Below are 20724 nucleotides of genomic sequence, written 5' to 3' on the forward strand. Positions count from 1 at the left end.
AGCACCTTAGCGCCCTACTTAGGAAGAAGCCTTCTGCGAAATGAGCGGCAGCTTCCCTTGGCTTTGTGTCTGCAGGCTGCGCCTTTCGCAGTCCCGCTGTCGCTCTAGAGAGGGGCTGCGTTACCCATTTCTCACGGGCGCTCCCCGCTCGCGCGGTCGAGCGCTTCCACTGCGCGCGCGAGTGGACGTGACCCCCTTCCCGCCGCCAGCGCGCAGCGGAGCTCCGGGCCGGCTCTCCCAGCGCCCAGCCCGGCCGTTCCTCCGCAGCGCGAGGGCGGCTTCCCGGGTGCCCCTCCCGGCGCCAATCCCCCGCCGGCCGGAGGAGGCGCTCCCCTGGCGCCCGCTGCCGGTGTTAGGTGGGCCGAGCCCCGCCGGCGAACCCGGGGCCCCGCCGGCGTTGCCCCTTCGCCTGCAGAGGGATGCGCTCGGAGGCGGTGCCGCAGCGCGGCGGCCTGGAGAGGTTCGCCAGTCCCGGCAAGGGCCGGGGCCTGCGGGCTCTGAGGCGCTACGCCGTGGGAGAGCTGCTCTTCAGCTGCCCGGCCTACACCGCCGTGCTGACCGTCAGCGAGCGCGGCGGCCACTGCGACGGCTGCTTCGCCAGGTGGGGCTGCGGGCCGGGCCGGGGAGCGGGGTCTGGGAGCACGGGTTCTGCGGGTGCGGGCCCCGGGAGTGGCGGCTGCGGGAGGAGCCCCGCGGGCAGCGCTGCGTCGGGAAAGCTGCCCGCACCGTGCGTTCGTCGGCTGCGGGGAGGTTGCGGCGTGGAATTGGGTTCCCTCGCTTGAGAGCCCGGGAAATTGAGGGGGAAAAGGTTCGGCTGCTTTTGCAGTCGCTTAAATGCGCGCGCGGCTTCTTGCGAGAGGTTTAATTGCATCCGTGTCGGTTTGTAGCGCTGAAATATTCACCCGTTTTCATGAGGTTGTGACAGGGGAGGAAGGGCCCGTGGTTGCCAGACAACTACGTTGCATTTCCGTGGTGCACACGGCCTGTCTGAATACTACTTCTTCAACCAAAGCCTCGGTCTTCCTGTGTTGTGAGGAAGGCTGAGGGCAGGCAGCACGAGCAGCGCTCCTTCCGCAGGGCGCTTCCAGAGCGGCACGCCCTGACTGCAGGCCTCGTGCCTGGCATCCCGCGGCTCATCGCTCTGGCAGTTGCAGAATCACAGAATCGTAGGAGCTGGAAGGGACCTGTGCTGATCGTCGAGTCCAGCCCCCCTGTTGTGTGCCAGCTGCCCTCCTGCCTCTCTGCGAGGCTGCTGAGGCACTTTAGAGTTATTATTAGAAAGTTATCATCCCTGGAGTTTTGTGTGTGGGTTTTTTTTCTTTTTTTTTTTTTTTTTTTCTTCTTGTGCATAACCATAAATTGCCTTCTGTTGAAGAATCTGTCTATCACACCCAGATTTCTCTCTGTATGGGATCACAGAATCATAGGGGTTGGGAGGGGCATCTGGAGATCATCCAGTTCAATTCCCCTGCCAAAGCAAGCTCCCCAGAGTAGGTTACACAGGAAGGCATTCAGGCGGGTCTTGTATATCTCCAGAGAAGGAGAACCCACAGCCTCTCTGGGATACTTTCCATTCTCTGTTGTCATCAAGTAATATTGTAGTGATAATAGTGACCTAAAAATATTTGGGTCTCTCTCATAGAATAACTTCTAACAGTCAACGGGATCAGCCTATTTAAATGCTGCTTTTTCTCCATGCTGCCTTCTGCTGTGGAGTTCTAGGGCTGCACAGTGATCAAGGGAAATACACTGAATGTGCCATAGTAGTTACCATGCAGGAGACCAAAAGCGATTTCACACCGGAGTGATGGGGTTCTGCTAGAAGGGAAAAAATCTCACTGAAGTACCTGGATCTGCCATTTCTCAGAAAACATTCTGTATGTGCTCCCCATTTCAGCAACACTGAACTAGAAACAAAACTAGTACATACTACAAAAAAGGGCTTGATTTGCAACTATATTTGCTTAAACTGCGGTGTTTGGAAGGTTGTGGGTAAAGTCTTAGTAAGAGAAACTTAGGCGTGCCATCGTAAAAATGAGTCTAGAAAGACACATTTGCATCTGATGATATTTGTTACTTTAAATATGCAGCTGTACTTGAGGGGCATGCTGTCAGCAAGCAGAATGCTGTTGGTAGCCTGACACACTCGTGTTTCACCGTCAGCTTTGCAAGAATGATCAGGGGATGTTGACACTCTCAAGGCCTTACGGACCCCCAGTGCCAGAAACCTCTGCAAAATGCCCTTCATTGTTGTATTCTATGCAGACAGTCACTCTTGTTTTACTCCAGTGTACATCTTATAATTATTACCACACTTTTAGACAAATTTTGTTGCAACTTGTACTGGGGAAAGTGTGTAGGTGTTTTAAAGCATTTGGTACCACCGAGGGATCCCTATTGCTATCACCAAAATGTCATGTTGAGTAACATATGCTGTTTTGGTGATAGGACCTGCTACAACACACGCACCTTGAAGCAGAAAAGGATCTTCATTTTGTCAGATCCCTCTGTTGGGATATATACAAATTAAACAGAGAGTGCAAGCCTTAGGTAAGCTTAGGATACATAGCTATCCAGCAGATGCTGGACAGCAGGACAGAAAGAGGCTGTGTGGTGACAGGAGGTGGAAGAGTATTTAGTAATTTGGTGTTGGGAGGTGATTATTCACAAAACAATGATCGTGCTTACTGAAGCAGACAGAGAAGCAATGGAACTGGAAGAGCAGAAGCAAAAGGCTAGGAATGGTGAGCAGGTATATAGAGCAACGGGGAAGTTCTGAAAGCAAGGAGAAGTTAGCAATCAGCATGCAGCTTGTAGTGCCAAAAAATGAAATTGTCTGTCAAGCAGCATAGAATAAAACATTCCCAAACCCTGTAATTTAGGACAACAGAGTGCTTTTGCATAATAACGGTTGTTAAGAAAAACTTCCTTTTCAAACTCTAAACAAATCAGAATAGCATCTGCCATCTGAAGTCGGGGTTCAAGCTGTACTTACAGTGTTCTGAGGAAATATGAAATGCTGTGCAATGCTCTTCTCGGATGAGTTGTGGGGTTACCAGATTAGCCCCCCGTCAGAGATTCATACCTATTAGTGATAAAGGATATATTTGTATTTCGTTGAGCTTTATAGAATAGAATAACTGCCTGTTTTCTTTTAAAGGAAAGAAGGACTATCCAAGTGTGGAAGATGTAAGCAGGCCTTTTACTGCGATGTGGAATGTCAGGTACGGTAATGCAGTATGTGTGGGGGATGCTCGCACCCATTTATTGTCATTGATAGCCTCTAATTTTAACTGTGGTTAATAGTAGCCCAGTCAATTTCAGCATCCCACAGATGCTGACCATGAAATCATGCATTGAACAATTACAGGATTTGGACATGGTCTGCACAAGTCTTTCAAGATCGGTAGCTCCAGGGCTTGGTACCACTGAGACTTTGATTAGAGCTGCCTGTCAGCCCACTAATTATGTCTGTATTACTTCTTTTTTAGAGCACAAACCAGATAAATTGACATTATCTCACTAAACTGTTTGAAGAGTTTGTGTCTAAGGAAAAAGTTAAATAATTAATAAACTATTTTAAGTGCTTTTCTTGCTTTTCTTTTCTTTTTCTTTATATACTATTGTTCTTTTAAAGCCTCCTAGAATAGAATATAAACAAGTCTACAACAAAGTAGAGCAGTATGAAGGCATCCAAAACCTTTGCATGCAGTTTTAATTACAGTTTTCATCTCAATATTGGAATAGGCATCTTTAAAAAAAAAAAATTAAAAAATCCCAAATCTAGTATCTAAGGTGCTTTTATTTCAAGCATGCATCTTATTCTTCTACTGGGCTAGAGGCAAACTTTAGCCTATCCTCCTCTAGTTCTTCTGTTGCTTCCACTGGCTTTCAGCTTTCCTACAACATCATGGAGAATTGTGGGTAAATTGCATGGCTTTTTGGCTTGGCAGTTGGATTCAAAATGCTTACAAGATTTAATTTTTCAATGATGTTTTCAGTAGAGAGAATATTGAGACACTGATAGCAGTTGCACTGGGAAGAAATAAAATGCCATATAAGCATCTTTAAAGCCCTTGAGAGAAGTCTGAAAGAGTTTTAATGACAGTGTTGTGAAAACGCAGGATTCATTCATGACAAACGCTTATTTGGAAGAACTGCTTCCACATGTCATTATTTCTTAATAAGCCCTTAACTGCATGAGGAAACAGAGCAATTTGTTGGTTGATCAGCACTTTCTATCTGAGATTTCTTGTCATTCTTTATGAAGCTCACAATGGTTTATATAGCATATAACTGTCATGCAAGGCTTACTGAAGTTGGAAATCTCCCAGTTTGTGCCAGGAAAAACAGCAAATTGATAATCAGGGTGGGTGGAAGTAGTAGGACTTAGTTCTGCTGGCCTGCAGTCCTTCGCTTTTACCTCCAAGCCCCTCCTTCAGTCCTTCCCTCAGCAGCTTTCGCTGATAAGTTTACACAGTAAGAACAAAGAGGCTTCTTTCCTCTCTCCCCCCTGTATAGTCTTGTCCATGTTTTGCTTTCTTACCTTTCTTTTTCTTTGTGGTCAGAAAACTATTTTTACAGTAGAACATCTTCCAGGGAGATAAAACTGAACTGAAACTGGCTATCCTTAAAACTACAGGTCAAGATGCTCAGCTGAAGTCTGTCTGATAAGTTAATGAATTAAAAGCTTTTCTGTCTGTTGGTGTATATTATGATGCTCCAGATACAAAGACATCTAATGATGTCCAGCAGGGAAATGTAGTGCGGAGGTGTGAGTGGCAGACAAAGTTTTGCAGTGCTGTAGAGGCTAATTTTTTTAGGCCTCACTTCATATGTTCTCACACTGGGCCTGCTGCAGTTCCCGTACGTGTCTGTCGATTTATTTGGTCTTGCTTTCCTTTCCAGCCCCTGATCCAGTTCCCCTTTTAAAAGGGTTTGAGAGTTGCAGCTGATTCGTACCAATTCTGCTCTTTGCTGTTGGCTCCTCGAAGCACAGGCCTGTTATTATAGTAGTGGCTTTCAGACCCCATCTGCAGCTGTTCAGGTCTTGACTTCTTAAATTATAATAATTTTAGTCAAACAGCAGGAGACCTGTGCTTATCTTTTCTCTTCAGAAATTAGCTGCTGAAGCACTCTAAAGGGAAATATTTTAAGGGGGTTATGTGGGTGCAACTGTGGAACCGGTGAACTTGAACCAGCTACTAGAGCTCCTCTCTCTGTTGCTACACAGAGCTATTATTTATCCCAGACAGAGTGGAGATCAGCTAGCCAAAGTGCAGAAAGAGATGTTTTTTTTTTTGTCAGGACTTTCCATATTTGAAAGATACTTTATGCAAAATATTTAGGGGTTATTCTTGACATGTCATGCTAGTAAGTGTTGTAGTTGGTATTTCTAGAATAAGGGAAACATATTTTTAGTTGTAGATCTGGAGTTAGCATCAAGCAGATGTGTTTTAAATGGGACCTTGCAGAAATTTTCCAATCTGCTTTGCTTCTATACTGTAGAAGAAGTAGGAAATTCTTGCTGTAACAGTTCTGTGCAAGAAGAATCTGATGCTAGAAGACCCTGTTTAAGCCTTTGGAAAGAGTCCGTTTCCCTACCGAAGAACTTTCTGTGTTATCTCTTTGATAAATGTCTCTTGTCAGCATTTGAACATTATCCCTTGGTAGTCCAATACCCTCTCTGGCTCAGCATTCAGTAATCTATAGTAGTGAAGGATGTGTGAAGTTCCTGCTTTTGCTGCTTGATGAAGGGCTGTGTCTGAGAACTTTACTGGATAATGCAGGCAACAGAAGATGCTTCACTGAAGTTCAGTTAGGGACTTGAATAATATTTGAGCATAACTGGGTCCGAAGAAGTGGGCTTTTCTCTTCTGATGGTTTGTCAAGCTTTTCTGTCTACTGTTTGTGTTTTGTTTTGACCAAGTGAAATATAACAAAGTTTACATCCTGCAGAGAAATCCTGTGTTTGGAAGAAAGGAAGTTTGGACATGGTTAGTGGGCATGGTGGTGGTGGAGTTGTGGTTGGAGTTGATCTTATTGGTCTTTTCCAGCATTAATGATTCTATGATTCCAAGTGCCAGGATGCTTTTCTGGGTTTGAGTCTTATTCTGGGTATGAGGTGTATTTATTTATTTTTAATGCTGAGCTATATGTCAATGTCCTGGACAGTGAAACTGCTTTGAAGGACTTGATGGAGAAGACCATTTCCATGCTTTGATGTGAAAAGCACGAGCTTTAAAGGACTTCCGTTCCAAAAATGTTGTCACACACTCCTAAATGAAGGGAAAAGTACTGTGAATGTATGGAAAATAGGAAGAAAATATTATTAATGTAACATCAGGGATTCAGCTAGAACAATGCTACCTGTTATAATTCAAACTGCTTAGAAAAAAAGCATGGAGAAGAATGCAAAACACAGTCCTGCTGGGATCGCAGGGGAAACTGCTGTCCCAGTGTTTCCATCCCAGATATTACTCAGTCATCAGTGCTCTCTCTCCTTGTAGCATTTCAGGCTTTTATCTCATTTCACACTATTCAGCCATATCTTGTCCCTTTAACCTCCTTACTAGTTCATATAACCCAGTGTGATTCTGCCTGGGGAAAGATTTTAATTAGCAGTGTGTGAAGAATAAAGAGAGCAAACGGACTTTTAAAAACACTGCTTTGAGACATGCATGTGATTTTGCATTTGATTTTTGTTTTTTCAGGTAATCTCTTGTTTATTTACCCTGGTGTATGAATGCTGCCATACAAAACTCTAGGCTCTGTTTTCTTTGCTTCTTGCACCCCAGAAGCAAGTCTGAAGCATGAGTATACAAGAAAAGAAGGGGTGTGAAATGAGGTCCCAACTTTGTACATCTTTATGGTATTGGTCTTTGTTTAGGAATCCACTGGGTATCAGGAATTTTCCAGAGAGAGGTATTGGGGCACACATAGGAAATAAGCCTCTACGGGGGATGCACTTCATAGTGTGACAGCTGTAGGACAGTTGAGAGCATAATTTCACATGACATGATTACGGTGTAATATCCTATTTTAGTTTGCCTGGTCTGTATGGCCATGTCCACTTAGAACAGCCACACTTGAGCTTATTTCAGGGAGCCTGCATGCTGTTATTGGTTTGTTTCTTTTTTGAGGTGGGGAGTATATTGAGATATGAAGCTGACCTTGTGAGGGTTGAATCATCTTGTAGTGTCGTATGGCTTGAAGTCCTACATGAGGCTAGGGCAGGCATTCACCTTCTTGTCCTAATACAATGAATTCCGAAAGCTGCACACATTCAGGGCAATTAAATTACACATTTCAGTAGAAGAATGTTTTGGTGGACCAACTCTGGAATTAGAGGTATCAGCTTTTGTTTTGATCTGCATAAACTTTATGTTAGTGGGACAGCCAAGGCAGGATGCACTGCTCTGCACTTTTTAGGTTATCGTAAGTGGCTTCTGGCTATTACTTCCCCTAATAAATTAATCTTCCTGTAGTTCTGCTGCTTGCACGTGAGTGTTTTAGATAACCTAGGATGCCTCAAACAGCTCTTAATATCTGTGTTTAGGCAGGTGAATGAAATCCAGTCTTTCTTCTGCTTCTGCTGCTCAGCCTCTCGGATAGGTTATTGTTTGTTTATATTTTTTATTTTTTCTGAATGACTAAGTGAGCTAACACGAGGTATCTGTCACTGTGCAAGTCACAGTGAAGGGACATTACAAGTTTACTGGAGGCTGGAAGAAGCTTTTGAAGTTTTCAATTTCAGTCAATTATATGTTTGTTGTGGTTTCTTTCTTCAGCTTTCTTCAGTTTTCCACTAGTTTAAATCTGGTCTGAAACCAAAAATGAGTGCTCCCTATGCAAGCAGAGGACTACAGGGCTGTTCTAACGCACTACACACTACACATGTGTCTGGGGGGGAGATACGTAAATAAATAATTGTGCACTGCATGAATATAGAAAAATATTTCCATACCTGATGAAAGAAATGAAGTGTGATGTAGTTTGGGAACAGCCAGTGCCAGGCTCTGTATGCCATTGCACAGCGTTAATTTGATTCTGTGCTAATCTTTGAAAGTTTCTGTTGGTTTGGAGGAGCCTGTAGACTGCAAAAAGCCAGTAGCTTGTGCCATCCCTCCATGGTTTCATTGTATGCTGAACTAGGAGTATGCTGTATGTTCTGAGATGTATTTGTCTTTATTAGTGTGTTTTTGTTGCCTAGCTGTAGTCTTATCCCACAACAAATAAGGAAAAAAATCTGATGATTCTCTTCAGCAAGCCTGGTTCTGACCTTACATATACTCATTCTTGGTGATTGTGAATCCATTGACTTCAGACATTACTCCTGATTACACCAGGGTCATGTCATAATGAGGGGCCAAGGTATTAAATGGAAATGAACCCAATAAAGCCATCAAGCTTAGACCTACTCTGTCCTCATGTGCTTCATCTGAACAATAAGAACTGGTGGTTTATAAATCATGTTGTCTGTTTGCTTCTTCACCATTTAGTTCTTTTTTTTTTTCCATTGAATAAATGAAGATGTTCTGACCTTAACTTATCCCTTGTGAATTTGTTTTAAAAAAGCAGGATAGCTGCAGCCCTCCAATGTGACTCAAGCTTTTGTTCGGAATTAGTGAGCGTCATCTTATTTTTTTAAAGGAAACACATTTCACTTGACCTCTAGGGTCTGCCTGGACTTGTTGTATCCTCATTTTCATCAGTTTATCTTCACGGCTAATTTTTAAAAATATTTTTCTACATTTGCAGAAGGAAGACTGGCCAATGCATAAGCTAGAATGTTCCGCCATGTGTGCTTTTGGGCAGAGCTGGAATCCCTCGGAGACAGTGAGGCTAACGGCGAGGATCCTTGCCAAACAGGTGAGCAGAAAACTGGACTTGGGAGGTATGTTCCTATGCTGTGTGCCAGGGAGGACAGGAAAGCAAAAATTGACCTGCAGTAACTGTCCCAGCAAAGCACAGACATTCTGGCTTCCTGTGAACAGATAGATGAGTGTAATGCAGTGTGTGAACAGCTGAATGAATGGATCATCAAACCTCTGTAGTAGTGTCAGCAGCATCGTGGTAGTCTAGCTGAAGACTTAGGGGAAGACAGTAAAATTATAGTGAGTCTTTAAGCTGTCTAGCTGTATCTTGTGGCCCAGGTAGTGTTGAATGGAGTCTGGAGAAGTTTACCAATAAGACTGACAATGTATGCAGTGTTTCAGAGTCTGTTCTGGTAGATTTGAACTCGTTACATGTGTGGGCTAGCACCATGCCTATGCTATTGTTAGAGAAAAAACAAATGAGACCTGATATGTACGGTTAAATTCTGAGGGATGCTTCTAGTTGCCTGCTGTACTGTTTTTTCCAGCTTATAACTGTATAGCACTGCCCAGAGTCAAGAACACCTCTGGGGTACTCACATATTGGTGTTTGCGATTACTGGAGTTAGCTGGTGAAAAACAGATTGAAAGAACCTTGATCTTTGGTGAGAAGGAATGTCAGTAGTGAGGACGTAAGATTGCAATGTCAACCACGTTTCAGTGTTCCTTACCATATGGAAACTGAGGGCAACACACGTGCTAACAGAGACAGGAAAGGTTATTACGCCGTGTCTCTTTGCAGAGCTCTAAACTCTCTGCAAAAACAAATCCTCTTTTAAGCATATTTGTGTGATTGAGGTCTGCTTATGTGGCAAGGGCAACCTGGATACCGTATGGAGTGAGGATTTTGGTGGCCCGCTGGGAAGGTAGCTGCTATAGTTGCTGTGTGTGTGAATGTATGTGTGTGACTTAATTAAAGTACAGCTTGGTGCTGATCCACAAACAAATTCGGATGTTTAATGACAAAAAGTCATTGGAATAAATTTGTGCTTTTATTGCTTACGAGGAGGGGGGAGAACCCTCCATGTCATATAACAGCTAAATATGCAAACCATGGTCCCTGAACCTCAGCTGCTGGGCCACCTGCAAAGCCATATTTAATGGCCAAGATTACAAAGAAGTGGCCTTAGGCCAACAATGGAGCATTGCTTTTGAACTCTGTCAACAGTCAGTTTATTCACTTTCCTCAAAGCGGAGCCCGGCTCCTGCCTGCTTGCTATTGTTAGCAGCTTTCTGGGTGTCTAGAACAAAGCAAATGACATATTTAAAATACCGTTCAGTTTATGTATATAAATTTGATAAAAGTTAATTTTTGGTTGCCTAATTTGATGCAGAGAAAATATTTCTATGGTTTAACTAAGAGCAGTCAATTTAACTCATTGCTGTTTGACTTCCATAAATTTCATATGCATGCTTTTATTTGATTTACAGGTGAGAGTCCTCAGCTTATAACAGCATAAACAAAACAGCCTACTTGGAAACACTAAAATATTTTCTTCTTGTTTCTCTTTTGCCCCCTTATTGCTAGAAAATTCACCCTGAGAGAACACAGTCAGAGAAGCTGCTTGCTGTGAAAGAATTTGAATCACGTAAGTAAAAACAGGGGAGTTGTTTGTGTTTGCTTTACACCTTGCTCCCCTCCATCAACACTTTTTGGAGCATCTGACTTTTTGTTTTTTTCTTTTTGAATAAGGAATAAAGAGAGAAAGCTGTGGTACCTAGCATTTTGAAAGTCTAGTGCTATTATTTCTTCTTTTTTTTTTTTTTTTCCTGGTTGCTTGTAGGGTTGTGAAACAAGGGTGAAAACCTAGACAGAATTAATGATGTAGCATACATCCATCTCATGGCTTTTCTGGTACTCTGCTGTCTTTTGAGAATTGTAATGTTGTAAAATTAAAATAGCTGGTATTTGTTACCAGAAGGCATAAAATCAGAGACAGCATAGTTGCTTGATGGTGACAGTGACTAAGGGGCTAATTGCAGAACCCTCTGGACTGTGCTTCACTATCTGTCACTGCCAGTCAAATCTGACATGTTATATGTGATTGTGTTGAAATTCCATGTCCTAAATGCTCTAAAATAATCCGAGGAAGGATATGAGGCAATGGCTTGCGTTTAACTGCAAGGCTACTCTTTACATCCTGTTAGGCAGAGTTAGAAATTGAGCAACTAGGGGACTAATATCTGTCCTGGCATTTCCACTGGTCTGTCATTTCTCTTTCTTGGTGCTGGAGGCAATATACAAGGAGACAGTAGGTTTATATATTCACATTTCTCACTGATTGGAAACTGAAGTTTCCAAAACCCTTTATAAAAAGCTGAATAAATGCAGCCAGTGCTAGAAGTTGAGGTAGCAAGGTAACAAAAACCATCAGAATTAGGATTTAATTTACTTCCTGGATAAAAGCTATCACAGGTCTTTGGACAACTGGGGAAGTAAAGGGGGAAAATGCCAACATTTGACCTTTTGTAAGGCAAGGCTAATTTTTGAAGATAGGTTATAAGTTTGAGGTCAGGAAAGACAGATAAGTGCTGAAATAATTTCTGTATATTCTTCTATTTGCAATGTGTTTTCAATAATGTATTACTTTGGGAGCTGAAAGGCAGATGTGTTTTGGTTTTTTTTTTCCAGTTGCAATGTCTCCCTGATCCTCTAGGAGCCCTTATTTTGTTTCTTCTTTGGTAGTAAGATTCTCTCCTACTATTTCTGCCTTGTTGATTCTCCTCTTACCACACCTTCATCGTGCTCTTTGTAACAACTTACACAGGAGAGGAAAAGGCACCTGATTTCTAACTCAAAGTTGAAAATCTATTTCTGGCTTGTAGTAATTATCATCAAATTATTGCATTTCATTTCTCCCAATGTTTTTGTGACTCTCCTGTCACTCACATCTGCTTTGACAAATGCTTCTTCCATTGTTGTGCATTCTTTTTCAGAATGTTTTTCTCTACTGTGATTTTGTAGAGGGGAAACTGATGAGTTGCTGTCACTGTCTTAGAACAGGAAAGAGCAGATGGCATTGCTACAGTGAGAAAGAGGATTAGGAAAAACTTTGCAGAATTCTGCTCCTGAAGACTGAAAGGGCTTAAGGGAGGGAAAGAATCAAGAGTATAGTGTCAGTGATCCAGCTCAGTTTGCATGGATCAAGCACCTAAAGGTCCTGTGGGCCACAGCTTCTCCTACTACTTGTCAAGGCCCTGAGGGTACATCTCTGAGCAAACCCTGAGGGGAGTACAGTTGGCAGGTGAGGCCAGGACACTTTGCCTGATGTTCTTGCCATCTCTTGTTATCCTCATGTACCAGCAGATGAAAGGCACCTCTGTGAATTGCCCTGTAGCTCCCAGAGATGTGGGTGTTTCCAAGTGCTGCTGCATGCCAAAGCTGGTCCCTGCAGTAGGTTAAAGTGTGTTGCTTTCCAGGCAACCTTATATTATGCTCCTCTAACTGCAAAGGGAGCCGTGGTGACTAGCCCCAGTGTTAACATCAGACTTTGTGAAGTCACAGTCACACATGGCTACAAGTAGTTAGGGCCTCTGCTGGGAAAGACCATGTATTTTGAGAGCAATAATTTTGAGAGCAAAAATAAGTATTTTATTAATATAAAATATAATAATATAAAATATAATAGTATTCCTTATCTGACCGGTTGATACTGATGAAGATTAGGCCTGTATGAGGGACTTACACTCTGTAAAGCATATTTGAAGAAATGTTTTATCTAAAAGCATTTTGTACTACAGCAGATGGAACCAGATAGCTCATAAAGTCATCTTAAACAGCTGAGGACAGTTAGCTGCAGTAGATACGCTTCTAGAGAGATGGCTTGTCTGCTTGCTAGGGCTAACAAATGCCTATTAAACAGTGTAACCTTTCTCCCAGCAAAGATAATTTTTTGTCCATTTACCACATGATGTAAAGATGTTTAGAAAGTGATTTTTAATCCTGCATGTTCTTGTAGTATAAGCGTGGCCTTGGCAGAAGAAGCATTATCCTTATGGAAGAACAGACGCTTCTGTGCTACTTCCGAGTAGCTGTTCCATGAGGGGTTTCTGTTTAAGTCCAGGCTTGTTTAACTTAAGCCTAACTGAAGTTCACTGAGGAGTGTTCCTCTTACTGAAATGGAATGTATTCTTTGTCCACAGACCTTGACAAACTAGACAATGAAAAGAGAGAGCTGATTCAGAACGACATTGCTGCTCTTCATCACTTTTATTCAAAGCACATGGAGTACCCTGACAATGCTGCTCTTGTAGTTCTCTTTGCACAAGTAAGTTGGCTAGAATGTAGTCTACTTAGGTGGATGGTACTGTAGGAGGAGTTCAGCCTTTGTGAAAGGGGCAAAATCTTACTGGTGATGGAAGTGATAGCTCTTTGCTTATCTTGAGGAGAGCTGAGTGTGCTTGATGGCAAAGGTGCACTTCCTTGGCCAGAAGTGGCTGGACGCTCTCCATTTCAGTAGTGAGGGAGAGATTCTTATCTTCAGATTTTTTGCAAAGTGCTTTTCAAACATGAAGAAAATGGGAAACAGCCTATAATAGACTCTGTCCAAGTTAGGCCTTGGGCCAAGCATTAGCGCAGCTGTTGGTGGACATACAAAGAGAGGTACCTGCCTTCAAAGGATCTCAACAGCAGAGAATAGGAAAGAGCAGCCTGATATTTTATCTGACCTATGGCTTTTAAATGCAGTCAATTAGTTTTGTCATCTGGAGAGATGAAGGCAAGGCAGGATCTCTTGTTAGATCATTTCTAGAATATGTCACCTCTCTTCTCTCACCTGATTTTCATACACATCAAATGTGTTGTCATGGGTGAAATAATGCAGAAATGGAATGCTGAAAGAACCCTCATGTTTTTTTTTCTTCTTTTTCTCCTGTACTTCAAGACAAGCTAGTTTTAAACTTCTGAGTAAAAAGTTTGATTTTGAGCTATGAATCAATGTCTGATGCAGTGAAAGCTGAAATGGCACCTCCCTCTTCATGTAGCCAGTAGTGTATCAGTAAGGAGACACTGTTACTATTGCCTTAATACAGGCACTGTTACATTGTAGAGGAATGATTCTTCAGTGTATGTGGCATCTGTTCTTCATTCAGTTGTTCCTAACTGTGCATTTCCCTTCAGTAAAAAGTTTTTCTATTTTTAAGACTTGACAGTATGACTTGTTGGAGGGATATTTTAAAGAAATCTGTACATCCAGTTTCTTGCATTGTTTCTGTATAGTTTTACTGGAGTGTAGCTAGAATCCCCCAAAGAAAGTTATTTTGTATAATAATTTTTTTTTCATGCCCTTTCCTGAATGCTTCAGGTGACTACTGTGAGCAGTTGACTCCATGAATTGCTGTTCTATCCAATCTTCCCTCTGGGTGCCTAATGTCACCTGTAGGTGTCAAATGAATTCATCTTAATTGTGAGACAGTTATCTTCAACTGTAAACATTGATATTTTTGTAATTGAAAACTCCAGAGATGATCTGGAAGTTCCAGAAGGGTATTTTACAGGATACAGCTTTTTGAGGTTTTGGCTCCATTATGCATCATTCTGGAAAAAGCAGAGCTCGGTCTGTACTTGATGCATACAAACACATTTTCTAATGATTAGTTAACCTGAGCTAAAAGCTAAAAGATGTGGTGCTGTGCCTTTGTTTTGCTTCAATAGTTTCTCTGGCTTTGCGTTTTTACTTTGCTTCTCCATTTGTTCTTTCTCCCTGTAGCTGAGGGCAGCTGTTTGGCAATAGAATACCTCGGACTCCTTGCTAAGTGCTTTTTGGGGTTTGGCCTGGTGTAGCTCCTTTCCACCTCAGATAAGGCACAATGATTTAAGAGTGGAGCAAAGATTTTTGTTCAAAGCATCCTAGTCCTTCAATGCTTTCTTCCCCAGCTGTAGGTATCCTTCTACTCTCTTTTGTCCCTCTGGAGCATAACTGGTGAGACTATCACTCTACCTGCTCAGTCTCATCTCATTGTACTCCTCAGTTTCTCTCTTCTTTCAAGTTCTGGTGTCCCATCCTTTCCTGTGCCTTACTTTGCGCCTTCTCTGTTCCACCATTGGGAACAACTTTGGTGTCTCCTTTTCTTGCTCAAGTCTCTTTACTCTTGCCTTGTTTCCTTTTTTAGTCATGCACTCCTCTGGGAAAACAGTGCTATCTCATCCCTTCTATTTGCTCCTCGTGTGTCATTTGTGGTATGATGCATTCAAGAAGTGGGTTGTCTCTGGCTTAGTGCAGGGGAATTGATGATAACTCACTACATATTTTTAAATATTTTCCTGTGATTCAGATCCATCAAGCTGTTCTCTATGTCAGCCTTTGTAGCCTTATGTTCTTACTTGCTGTTGATATAATCTTTCTCTTCTATTGCTTTTGTGTTTAGCAATTACATTTTGGTTTTGGTTCAGGTATGCTCATATGTTGGCTATTGCTCATCAGAGAGCCTTTGGATGCTAACTTGCTAAAACAGAGAAATAAAGAACAAATAAATTCACCAAAAATACTGGAAAGTGAATCAGAGATGCAAGACACTTAGCTGTGAACTCATCCTGAACAATTCATAACTGAGGGGTGGCTTTGAAAACCATTTGTGCATTTCTGAAATCTAGTCCAAGCTGCATTCCAGCCTGGGGGGCATCAGTAGTGTTTGTTGTCACCTCCTGCCGTTCCAGAACACTCACTTACACTGTGCTTGATTGAATGCTCTTGTGCCCATTATAGCTTCAGCTGGACTTCGTTATGTGACTGTAGTTCTTTCAGTGTTTTTCTGGCACTTCTGTGAGGATTTTAAGGATTTTAGGGGAGAGGCTGGTGAGTGAGGCTAGGATTCTCTGGGCTGGCATGTATGTGACTTGCAGTAAAAATGGAATAAAGTATTCGTTTGAGGTACAGCTAGGTCACTTAAGTCAGACAGAGTTGAAAGTCTGGAAACATTCCTTTGAGCTTAGTGAGAATAAAACAGGAGAAGGTTTTAAAACCTGTTTGAACCTATAAGAAATATATCTGAATAAGCTTTTTAGTCTCTGATTAAATCACTATTATGCTTCCTCAAGCATTCTGTTCTTTTTCTGTCCTCTTCTATGCCTATATGAGGTTCTAGTCTATTCCTATGTTCTTCATGTCTGCTTCTACTGTAGCTCATACTTGCAGCCTTTGACCAGGTGACATCCTCAGTGTGCCACATTTCAGTAACACATGCTCCTTCAAAGCTCTGCAGTGCCCCAGCCTGGCTGACTTTGCTGCTACTCATCCCTGTGTTGTTCCTTGCATGCAAGTTCTGTTTCAGCCCGTTGTTGGTAATGACCAATTGAGATCTCCTTGTCCTGTTGTTGTTACACGTGATGTTTGCAATGGTCTTGCTTTGTTGGACACTCTTTGTGGTGCTTTGTTCAAGCCTCGTTTCCCTTGATTGGCATTTTGAGGTGTAATCCCTTTGGTGCTGTGTCCTGAGCAGAAGCAAGTATTGGAATGACAGTTCTTTGTAGTCCTGCACGTTCCTTTGGAGATGGATTTTGTCCTCACTTCACTGTTTGAGATGTCATGTAATTTCTCCATGAATACAGCTGACATGTAAAGAAAACTGTAAGCAAATGGTGGCTGTTAACTTTTAAGTATGAGAATGCCATGTAAGTTGACCAGAATGTGAGTTAATCTCTTTCTCTTTTTTCTTAGGTTAACTGCAATGGTTTCACGATTGAAGATGAAGAACTGTCTCATTTGGGATCAGCCATATTTCCTGAGTAGGTTAAGCTTAATATTTAAAAAAAAAAATAAGAACAACTTATTTAAAAACAAACAAAGGCTCTTTCGCATGTTTAGAAGTAGGCCTGTATTGAAAGAAATTAAATCAAAGAGTTAGTATTAATTTGTCATGTTTAAAATATGTTAACTAATTCAATCTGCCAGTGATTTGCAGCAGTTCTGCTTATAAATCTAGTAAACTTGGTAAAATTGTACTTGGAATCTGTTTTGAAGTCCTGTAGTTCTGGCTGTGAACTACACACAGGTTGGTAGGAGACAGACTTACTTGGCTAGCAGGTTCTGGACGGGGACATCAAGTAATGATCAAAGCTAAATGAAAAGGACTGTAAGTGACTTGCTTTATCCACAGGTTTCTGCATTGCTTGGGTATAATGCTTCACCTGATGCTAGCAAAAAACCATCCCTTCTACCTTTGTTCCTCTGCAAAGCATAAATCTTTTTCATAACTTCAGCCTCCTCAGATGTTTTATAAACTGCCATGCTTTATGTTGCTTCAACAGTGGGAAAAAATATGTGCAACCTCCTCAGCTTTACAAACAAACTGCAGATGTTAGTCATTAACTGCAGTTTGTGGATTGGGAGGTACAGCTCTCTGTGAGGCTGTGTAACTTTTTTCCCTTTAAGTCTGTACTTCCCATTCTGCCTCTGTTCTTTGCAAACTCCACACTGCAAGTGCTATCAGCTCTACTTATATCAGCTTCCCTGTGAGGTGTGGATTAGTAGTAATTATGTCAAAGCAATTTCAAATGTCCTGGTGCCCTGTTAGAGAAGGGTTTGATTGCTGTATACAGATCCATGCTTCAGGAGGGCTGGAGTGTTTATTTCTTATCCCTGGAGGCCATGAAATCTTGGCCAGGAACAGGGTCATGGTGGGAAGAGAATAATATGAAACCAGGATCACTTGGAATCAAGTGCAACACCATTCTTTGTTTGTCAATGATTATTATTTCAATAGCTCTGAAGAGAAAGAATTAAAATTCAACGTTTTATCTTAAATAAGCAGCAAATTGCACTTCCTGGCTTAGTATGAGAGGAAAGTATTTTTCAATAGCAGTCTTGAGCTTTTTTGTGTAACTTGTGTGCTGATATATCACACAGAGATCTCCTTCTTCCCACTTTAAGCATGGAAGCTGTTTATCTTTGCAAGAAGTGAGATAAAATTTTAACACTGATCTTAAATGTGTCTAGCAACTGCATTTGTTTGTTTCCTTGTAGCTAAGTGGGTTTCTCTTTCTTCTCAGAGGAAAATGGTCTGCTTCTTACAAATGGCTAAATAGGTTGTTGGAAGTTAAGGTGTGCAGATACCCTGATCAGCTGTACTGTTGCACTCTAAGAATGGGAAAATAACTTGCCTTGTCTGGCTATAATAAGATACTACAGTGATTCATTAAAATGGCCATTTTCCATATTGATAGGATAAATTAAAACACAACAGATTTTCCCCAGGTTACCTTCATATTAAGCCTCACTAAGAGCAGCTTGTAGAGGAAGACTGACTTGGTCTTTTCAGGCTTGTTTGTTTTGTGAAGTTTTGCTTAACTTTCTGCCTGTTGCTTTTGGTGGAGAGGGAAAAATGTTCACTTTTCTGCTTTTACAGTGTTGCACTGATGAACCATAGCTGTTGCCCAAATGTGATCGTAACTTACAAAGGGACAGTGGCTGAAGTAAGAGCTGTGAAAGAGATTGAGCCTGGAGAAGAGGTAGGTATACTGCTTGAATGTATCCCACTTTCAGACTTTGTTCCAATTAGATGACAGTTTAATAATAAGAGGGGAATGATCTCTTGTTTCTCAGAGAAGCCTGAGATGTGGTTTTATGGTGGTGCAGGAAGGCTGAAGTGATTCTAGGAGGCGGTGTCCTATTTTGTGTTAAAACAGGGGATGGGCACCTGCATCAGTCACTGCATGTCTGCTGGCCTCCGTCTCAATTTATCCATCTGTAAAAGGAGGCTTAATTTGCTGATGTTTGGCTGGTGCTTTGAAATTCCAAGATCAAAGAAAATTATTACTGCTGTAATAGCTCCCAGTATAATAGTAATGGAAGTGAAGCCAGAATAAACAAGGTAAATGGGAACAGATAAGTTCTCTTACTTCTGTTTCAGTCCCATGTGTTGTGGATGCTCTGTCCAGTCATATCACTCAGCAGAGTTGAGCTGTGTAATCACAAAAGAGCTAGAATATGTTTTTAGTTGGAGCAAAGCCGAACAGTGATGGATAAACTAAGGCCCTGGTAAACTTTCTCAGTCAAGTAATGAACTTGGCAGCAAATCTTCAGCTGCAGAGCTTATTTTTACTTTAATAAAATTAATATATATTTTTTTTTTATTTTAAAATTAAGAATATGTAAGTTAGGCAGACTTGGGGAAATTGTTCCTGTATCTACAGGGGATGAGAATACTCCGGGGATGGAGTTCGTGTGGAGGTTCATTGTGGGTCATTTGCCCACAGGGTTAATTTAGCCTTCAAGGTTAATGCTGATCAAAACAAATTCAGATTTGACTTTGACAACTCCAGCTGATTTCTCAAGTGTGTAATAGTAATTTTGGAGAAGGTGATAGGGGTGGTTTTCCTGGATTGCAACTGTTCACCATTGTGAACTGAGTGACTTCAGTTGCTGGGACAGAGGTAATGCAGGTGAGCAACTTCTCAGTGTGCTGTTTATTATGATCTCACTGTGGTGGTGTTGGCACTCACTACAGATGCCCTGTGGTAACGGACAGAATAATCAGTTTTGGAATTTTCCCATGGAGTCTCAGGCATTTTGGAGAGCAATAAGAGGTGGAAGTGAGGAGCATTCTACTACCTTGCTGACATCTTCTTTTGGTTAAACAGTGTTTTCGAAGCTGCATCGCTTCTATAGGACCTCACTGCTTTTGTGCAGTCAGTCTCTCTTCTGATGTTTAAGAATTTTACAGAAGTGGGCCAGTGATTTTATTTGGGCCCAGCGCAGTCTTACGGCCTATGTCTCCACCTTCAGATTCAATATAGGCATTGCATCAGAAATCTAAGTGGTTGCTGTAAATGCTGTTCCTGCGTTTTACATGCTTGGAAGGGAAGAGGGGAGTGTGGGAGAAGCTGTGAGATAACAGAGAAAGATTGGGAGCGTATGTAACATCAAATTACATGTGCATTTTACTTTGAAAAAACTGAAGATGAGGAAATGAAACTAAAAGTCTTTCTTGGTCTGCAAAGTTATCAACTGCATCCCCTATGGCGTATTTCTTGAGGGAGATGTCATTTAAAAACAGCCAGTTGAAGGGTTTCTTTTCTGGTGATCATTGAAATAAAGGAAAACTCTAGAACAGTGCATGTGAAAGGCTTTTAAAGTGATCAAAAGTAGGTTTTCTTTAAGTGTTGCCGCTGAAGTAAATTTGATGTTCATCTTCCTAGAACTAGAGCACTGGGCCTTCTTTTCAGAGATCTAAAGGTCTTCTCCTAAGTTTCTAAAGCTACCAGTGGCTGTTGTTGCCCCAGTTTTACTCAGTTTTCAGAAGGAAAAATTTGAGACTCCAGCCTCCAAAAAACCAGGCCTCTGTGATTTATACCAGGCTGGATACCTGAAGTCATTATTTTACTTCTGAAAAGTCGGCATCTCTTTGTAGTCTTGACAGGAATCTGATATTTATGGTGTTGTAGTTTCCTTATCCACACCTGAATCTTCCTCTCCTGGATCTAAGCCAGCATAATATGTGAGGGAAATTCCATACTGAATAGGAAAGGAAACACTTCTTTGTCAAGTTGTGTTCACAAAAGACAACTCCCAATGCTTCTGAGAGGTTTGGAATGTGAGGGGAGAGGCAGTTGATATGGCTGCAGGGATTCACGAATTGGGTCAGTCATACTAAATATGATTTCCAGGACTGGTAGCAATAAATACGTGTATTTGTACTGCTTTTCATTGACTATTCTGTTTTTGCTGCCTAGGTTTTTACCAGCTATATTGACCTGTTGTATCCCACAGAAGACAGGAATGACAGGTTAAGAGACTCCTATTTTTTCACTTGTGATTGCAGGGAGTGCACTATGAAGGAAAAGGTAATAACGGGATTAAATTGGCATGAAATGATTCTGAGTGTCAGGGCACTTACCCAGCTCCCTAGATGT

At 41.8% G+C, this 20724-nt stretch overlaps 1 protein-coding gene across 2 annotated transcripts in view; it reads left to right on the plus strand.

Moving 5' to 3' along the window:
- The first annotated feature begins 323 nt into the window (after positions 1-323).
- The window catches only part of SMYD2 (SET and MYND domain containing 2), a 34624-nt gene continuing 14223 nt past the window's right edge, over positions 324-20724 (plus strand). For both annotated transcript variants that reach the window (XR_008206287.1, XM_052681130.1), the window contains exons 1-8: positions 324-601; positions 3161-3224; positions 8761-8871; positions 10405-10465; positions 13020-13144; positions 16532-16599; positions 18219-18321; positions 20545-20655. Coding sequence is in view for 1 of the 2 variants with exons in the window: in XM_052681130.1 (XP_052537090.1) it covers positions 420-601; positions 3161-3224; positions 8761-8871; positions 10405-10465; positions 13020-13144; positions 16532-16599; positions 18219-18321; positions 20545-20655 (825 nt within the window). In the remaining variant the exon portion in view is untranslated. The remainder of the gene's footprint in view (positions 602-3160; positions 3225-8760; positions 8872-10404; positions 10466-13019; positions 13145-16531; positions 16600-18218; positions 18322-20544; positions 20656-20724) is intronic.

This window comes from Tympanuchus pallidicinctus, unplaced genomic scaffold, assembly GCF_026119805.1.
Source record: "Tympanuchus pallidicinctus isolate F22 unplaced genomic scaffold, pur_lepc_1.0 scaffold1, whole genome shotgun sequence".
NCBI classification, from domain to species: domain Eukaryota; kingdom Metazoa; phylum Chordata; class Aves; order Galliformes; family Phasianidae; genus Tympanuchus; species Tympanuchus pallidicinctus.